Here is a 7,243-nt window from a genome sequence, read left to right as displayed (position 1 = left end):
CTCTCAGCAGAAAATCCCTGATGATCAACACGTGGAAGACAAAAACAGAGCAAAACCAAATAATAAAATAACCAAAAGTGTTGATGCACAAAATCGGCAAAGACTTTGGTACAACAGAAAGTGTCAAGTTTGTGACCTTCGCTAGATTGCTCTGGTCATTAGTGTGGATAAGTATGTAAATGAATAGAGACAGGGAAGCAAACAACACAAGATGTACGTGATTCACCCAGATTGGTTACGTCCACGGAGTAGAGGAGTTCTTATTAGTTGTGAAGGGTTTACACAAATACATAGGTTCAAACTCTCTTTTAGTGAGTTCTAGTGAATAGTTTAGTACAAATGACATTAAAGATTATTGTGGGAGAATGATCCCCTTTTATAGAAGAGAGTTTCTAGCTTTGTTCTGACATTGACACGTGTCGTGTTGTGATTGGCCTCTGATATCGACACGTGTCGCGCTGTGATTAACTTCTGATACTGACATGTGTCGTGTTGTGATTGGCCTCCTGGTTGGAGGAAAAGTCTTGTGGGTCCTTGACGGTATGTTGTTGACTGGTGCTTAATAGTTTCAGGATTGGTCAAGTATGGTACAAACAAAAGGCAAGGTGGAAGACAGCGGGGCTTCTCACAATTTTTAATATTTGGTTTCCATGCATTCAAAATTTTTTATAATTTTTTGTTGTGTTATGTGCCATAAACCTGTATTAACTCATTTTTTTAAATATTTGTTGTCAGTTTTTTTTGTTATTATTTTATCTTTCTTTGTGCCCACACTCTACAGGGGACTTTGCATTCAAATGTTTTTATAATATTTTATTATGTTCTGTGCCACAAATCGTGTTCCGTGCCACCTACTGCAGGAGACTCAGTGTGGAAGGCAAAAAGCCGAGCAAAATCAAAAAATAAAATAATCAAAAGGCAAAGCAATGGGGACAGGTGGGTTTCTCACATTTTTTAATAATTATTTTGTCCATGCATTCAATATTTTTATAATTTTTTATTGTGTTGTGCGCCACAAACCATGTGGCCTGATTTAAGTCATATTTTTAAAATAATTTTTTGTCAATTTTTAATTAATTATTTTATCTTTCTTTGTGCCACAACTCAACGATCATAGACACGCAACCTGGGAGGACAAAGGATGATCAACACGTGGCAATCATGGGCAATACAGGTATTTTATTGTGTGAAGTAGGCAGCATAATGGTAATGGACCCAAAAAATCAGGAGCATTTCCGCTCTTTTACTATTGCTGAAGAGTGCTAAAACTCAACTGAGTTTTAGTATATATAATGTCAAGAGTCAAACTGAAAACCCTGTTCAGAGTAGCACTCATCCAGAAATTTGCTGGATCCGTACGTTAGCGTGAAAATTCCCTCCAGAAATCCTGCACATACGAGTATTTCCTTTCAATAACAGTAAAATACTACGTCGCAATGACTCTCGTGATCACTAAAACGAAACCTGTGGAACTTTGCAAGCGTTTTAGTGACAGGAAGGCTTAATTGGCAACGAATTAAGTTCAAGTACTCAATGTATAGAACGCTTTCATACTAATTAGTAAAACGGTTGCAAGACCGCGTGTGATCACACAAATACATAAGATTTCAAGGTTGTTCAAAATTAACAATACATAAACGAAAAACAACTTAGGAAGACTTACTGTTATACTAACCAGGTGCTTTAATAGCTTTATAAAGCTGATGGAGAGGGAACGCTCCACCACTTTTGGAAGCCACTCTTTTAAGTAGGTGTGGCAGTCTATCTCAGCATTTGTTATGGCACCAAGAGGAGTGACAGTAATCTGATGAATCGTGAGTACTGTGTTAGTGTATGGTCATGCAAACTACAAAGATACATTTGCAGAAACTAAAACGACACACGCACATATCCTTCTTGAAGAAAGCAGTGGTCATTATCATCCTCATCAACTTGGGCACCCCTTACCTACAAAATTGGAAACAAGAGTTACCCCGAAATGACGCAAGCAAACCAGGAAAATATTCCTTTTAATTTTGGCTGTTCTAAACAGCTCAGATTTGTACTACTCATTCACCCAAGTCAACCACAATCAAAAGAACGAGAAAGAAAGGAAACCAACACATGAAAATATCTCAGAAAGTATTGCACGTTGCTGAATGCAGAATATTAAAGAAAGCAAGTTTTATCATCCTTACTTCCATCATCTAAAATATTAGTTAACCTTAAACTGAATGTTGTTTGAACCTTATACATGATTACCATCATTTCCCTCCCTACTATCCTTGTGGCAACAACTGCAACTAATATCGGTATCGCCACCATCGTTACCACCTCATGTTCAGACATAACCAAATTGAGTCAGTTCTCAATTTACAGCACTTTAAACTTCGGCATGGATAACCCGGCATTTAGCGCTAACCAGTTTTAAAGATACAACTTTAGCACTACAAATTTATCATTCAATGCTTAAATATGAGTTTTGTAAATAAGGCCCCTGACCACCCTTCTCCCCCTAAATTTGCTGGTATTTGAAGATACCTCGATTCAAGAATTGCAACTCGTTTCAAAGGAAGAACAGAAGAATCGAACGTGTCCCTCAACAACCCCATGTTGATGTACTCCAAAAAGGATCAGATTAAAAGAAAGTTGTTTCAACCAGATGCACAGTTAGAAGAGCCCCTTGGGCAATTTTTAAAACTCTCAGCTGCTAAAGTGCAAGGTAACTTTTTCAGAGAAATGTTAGTGACGGAGTAAACTCAGAAATTCTAGGTGGAGTGTTTCTAGACCAGTTTCTAAAGAACTTAGACTAGCACCAACAGAGAGACACCAAAGACTGCACCCTTTGGTTACCTGATTCCTTCATCAGTTTGGATTCAAGATTTCTCAATCAATTACCTAACCAAGAGAACTAACAACAAGCCAATTATTGTGCTTATACGGAAGAAATGACAAGGAGGTAAATAACTAATCCAGTTTTATTTAAAACAAAACAACAAAAAATGGAAAAGGGGAGCAGCCTAGAATACAGTATATAAAGCAGAAAGATAGAGAAAAGGACCCACTTCTCTGGCGAAGTAAAGATTTTCAGCTGGCGTGGTTGATGTATCACTTTCAGCTGATGCAGTTGAATTTACCATTGTTGACAACATTTTTCCGCCTTCCGTGTCCGAAGTAACTTGCCTCCACCCCATTTTTATCATACTTTTGCCTTGCTTAGTCAGCTTATACCCCTATGAAGGCACAAGAGAAGAACAGAACAATATTGCAACGCCACATGTTAATATCAATGCTTAATAGAAAGACTAATTCTCTTGTCATAAAACTGGAAGCGGGATCCATTTCACTATAAGAAAACCAAAGTTAATGTGCAATTGAGTAATGCTCATTAAAGCATATAACATTAAACAAACTGCCTACTGTACAAATCTTGCATTGAAAGGAAGTCGGAGGAAAAGAAAACGAAAGCCGAATAAGGAAAGGAAAGAAAGAAAAGCTAGTGATACAAATTACTTCTGCAGTGCAATAGCCTGGATGAAACACATTCGAAAAGAGATATCACTTTGCCTATCGTTGAGCTTTGTCTAGTGCAGTATAGTCAGTTTTAAATTGACTCGCTACAAGCACATTAGAAAAGAGATATGACAGAGAAGTAGGCGTGCAAGTTGGCAAATGTAGATGTTAAGGAGAAACTGCATTGGACGAAGGTCGCTAACCTGAATAATACAGAACACAGCATGTATCCCCGGAATTTACCTTATGATTAGCAACGTTACATGGAAGATCTACATTCAAGAAACATCTTTGAGGATAGGTTTTGTTTCTTAATTCCACCAGTACTCCATTTATGATCGGTAAGCAAGCCTCCGCAGCAAGTGTGAAGTCATTAATGTTGCTCTTACCTCTAACCCTGTACGGCCAGTACTCAATGTAGTCATATAGGAGATTAAAAATAGGTAAAGAAAACAAGAATTTACTTTTTCTCATGGTAAAAAAAAAAAAAAAGAAAAGAAAGGAAAAATAAAATTACAAGAGGAACTAAATACTGACCCTAACAATTTGAAATGTTCATAATTCCATAAGATCCATTAGTCATACATGGGCAGAGGAAATATTGTTCATCAAGCAAATGTAATCATCAAACCTGTATACTTACCAATCATATGATATAGAGATAGCAGGTACACCGTTAAGAAAGGCCTCACGGGCACCAGCCACCGTTCCAGAGTAAACGCTACAGTTGCAATAAAGAACTCTGTCAATATTGTTACGGGCTGAAAGAAGCAAGAGTAGTAAAACTAGCACTTTGAATTTTTAGGAACAACTGGATTCGTAAGCGACTCTTGAGAACAAAACTTAGTAGCTGTGTTTTCTAGATTTCATGAAAATGTTAGATCTTCTCAAAATTTTGGGAAAAGATTGCCTCTTTGTGAGGAGTTGTGTTTGGAATAAAAATCATTCTAGTTTCCTCACCCTACCATCTTTTGGAAACCTAAACCTTTTCAAAAGCAAATAGTTAGTGTAAAACTATATTGGGTTTCAACAATTAAAAGATAATCATTTCAGTTTCACTGGTCAAAGCTGGTGCAAATACACATCTTTATGTTTTATTGTGAGAATTTTGAGGCAAAATCTTAAATCAAGATAACAAATTATGTAAGGAAACAGAAAGCAGAAGATTACTAACATGTGATAACCGCAGTTGCTGCCCTGGTTTATGCCACTGATTACCTGTATGTATAAACAGTAAAACATGTAATTACTAATTACCAATCAGCAAAACCCCAGATAAGAAATGTGATCAAAGGAAAGAGTGCAGAAGTCAGAAATATCTACCAGGTCAGGAATTGAAGGAAAAAGCGTTTTGGAAACACCCAAAGAAGCACAATCAGCTGGAGATCCTGCAAACAAAGTTGATCAAGAACAAAGCTTTTTTACTTTTTAACTTTCTGGGGGAACATGGTAGTAATGATTTTGTATAAAAATTGGAAAAAAACATTCTGGGGTTTTGAAACTTCCATACCAGAAACAGCAAACACTGTTGCCCCATTGATACGCACTTTCTTGGCAGCAATCGGATGGAGCCATGTGATGCAGTGACTCACTGCCGACTTCTCCCTGCAAATGCATACGAATTATGTATTAGAAAAAAAATAAAGGATTGTATTTTGTATGGGGGAAGTGAAGAGTATTTAAATGTTTAATTTTCTTCTTCTTCTTCTTCTGTTTTTTTTTTTTTACGTACGAGTCGGGCGCACAGACGAGGACATTGTAGCGATGGGTGGATACGAGGACTTGGACGAGAGCGAGAATGCCAGGGCCTTCGATTCCGTCGTCGTTTGTGACCATCACGGTGGGCTTGTCGCCGGAGATGACAGTGGTGTTTTCCATTTCCTTGTCTGTCTGTATTTTGGTTTCGTTAAGTTCGGAATTTTGGAGGAGAAGACAGAGAGGGAGTAAGAGTTAAAAATGAACTACGAAATTGTCACGGCGTCAGGCACATCATATATAAGTTCTTGTTTTTTACTTTTAATTTTATCCTTTGACGAAGAGTAAATAAAATTCCAACTTGAATATTTCAATAATGATGTTTTAAGATACTGTAATTTAGAATTCATTTGTAATTTAAAATGATTAAAAACATTTTTAGTAAAAACATTTTTGGATTCCTCTGCAATTTTTTACGTTGGGAGGAAATATTTCTTACATGCATATAGAAAAATGACAGACCAAATGTAAACATGCCACGATTATTTTATAATTTATTTTGTGTGTGACATTCATTGGGATAATTTATAAGATAAGGAAAAATTAGTATTCGGTTTCTAGTTATTAATGTTCATTGACTGAAATCTTATTAGTTTTGAAATTTTGATCAAAATTCATAGCATTAATGTAATAATAAATTTACATGCTAGTTACATAATTTTTTTTTTAAAATAAAAATTAATAATTGATTTAGGATTCTAATACTCATACCTTTATTAAACTCCTAACTTGTCACATCCTAACTCGGGCCCCCACCACATTCCGGGCTCAACTCCACCATAGCAAGATATTGTCCGCTTTGGGCCTCGACCACGCCCTCACGGTTTTGTTTATGGGAACTCACACGAGAACATCCCAGTAACCAAAATCAAGACGTGCTGGCCGTCACGCCTTGATTTTGATCAAGGTGTGTCATAACTAATTTTTAATTCAAAACATTTTCAAAATAAATAAAAAAATTATTTTTATCGTATATGCACCCATTCATGTAATTTTTTTCAATTTTTAATCTTAAAATGTACTCATTCTTAAATATACCAATTTGTTATATGTTAAATGTATCCTTTTTTTTTATAAATATAATCTATTCATTTTTTTTTTCTAACCATTTTTAAAATTATATGGGTACATTCTTTTCTTTTCATTTGAGAATGCATTCATATCAAGTTTAATCGAAAAAATTACTAATGTTATTAAGCCTAATATTTATTACTTTTTCTGTGTGGTTTTGAAGAATGTACCCATGTTTTGGTACAATAATTTTTTTGTTAATTTTGATGAATGTACCCATGTTTATATATACATGCACACAATAGTTTAATTTATATTTTAATATTTTTAATCCCATAAATTATGGGTTTTTATTTAAAATCTCATAATATAAACAACTATAAATTTCAAATTTTAATTTACAAAATAAAGTAAGATACATAGAAATAAAGTATTACATTAATTTCGAGAATTTTGATCAAAATTTCAAAACTAACAAGGCTTAGGTCAAAGAATATTAATAGTTAGAGACTGCATTCAAAGTCTATTTAAAATAAAATATTGAAAAGAGAAATGTTAGGAGACTCTTCCAAAAGTAAAACTCTCCACGAACTTTCTATCACTGGATAATTTTTGTACAATATTTTATGTTGACATAAAATGTGACATCCCACATCGCCCAGGGGAGTGATCCTTAAATGTATATTCCATCCCTACTTAGCACGAGGCCTTTTGGGAGCTCACTGGCTTCGGGTTCCATGGGAACTCTGAAGTTAAGCGAGTAGCGCACAAAAGCACTCCCAGGATGGGTGACCCTCTGGGAAGTTGCTCGTGAGTTCTCAAAAACAAAACCGTGAGGGAATGGTAAGCCCAAAGCGGACAATATCGTGCTACGGTGGTGGAGCGGGCCCGGGAAGTGGCCCATCCCCGGCCAGGATGTGACAATTTGGTATCAGAGCCTAACCCTGGTCGCGTGTGTGCTGACGAGGGCGTCGGGCCCCTAAGG

At 36.0% G+C, this 7,243-nt stretch overlaps 1 protein-coding gene across 2 annotated transcripts; it reads right to left on the bottom strand.

Moving 5' to 3' along the window:
- Positions 1 to 1,159: 1,159 nt before the first annotated feature.
- On the bottom strand, positions 1,160 to 5,463 carry LOC103956631 (5'-nucleotidase SurE-like). 2 transcript variants are annotated; one of them, XM_048584382.1, is made up of 10 exons: positions 5,225 to 5,463; positions 5,003 to 5,097; positions 4,816 to 4,880; positions 4,667 to 4,710; positions 4,136 to 4,213; positions 3,736 to 3,889; positions 3,045 to 3,212; positions 1,888 to 1,947; positions 1,664 to 1,804; positions 1,160 to 1,387 (listed from the first exon to the last, which is right to left on the bottom strand). In XM_048584382.1, exons 1-10 carry the CDS (start codon positions 5,368 to 5,370, stop codon positions 1,361 to 1,363), a joined length of 978 nt encoding a protein of 325 aa, XP_048440339.1. In that variant the 5' UTR covers positions 5,371 to 5,463; the 3' UTR covers positions 1,160 to 1,360. The 2 variants fall into 2 exon arrangements, with proteins under 2 accessions (XP_048440339.1, XP_048440340.1); XM_048584383.1 differs by having other exon boundaries at positions 1,676 to 1,804.
- Positions 5,464 to 7,243: the final 1,780 nt, after the last annotated feature.

This window comes from the organism of the source record quoted next, unplaced genomic scaffold, assembly GCF_019419815.1.
Source record: "Pyrus x bretschneideri cultivar Hongxiangsu unplaced genomic scaffold, Pyrus_bretschneideri_v1 Contig21, whole genome shotgun sequence".
In the NCBI taxonomy this organism is placed as follows: domain Eukaryota; kingdom Viridiplantae; phylum Streptophyta; class Magnoliopsida; order Rosales; family Rosaceae; genus Pyrus; species Pyrus x bretschneideri.
Note: the sequence above shows the minus strand (reverse complement) of the source record. Positions and strands in the feature narration are given on the sequence as shown.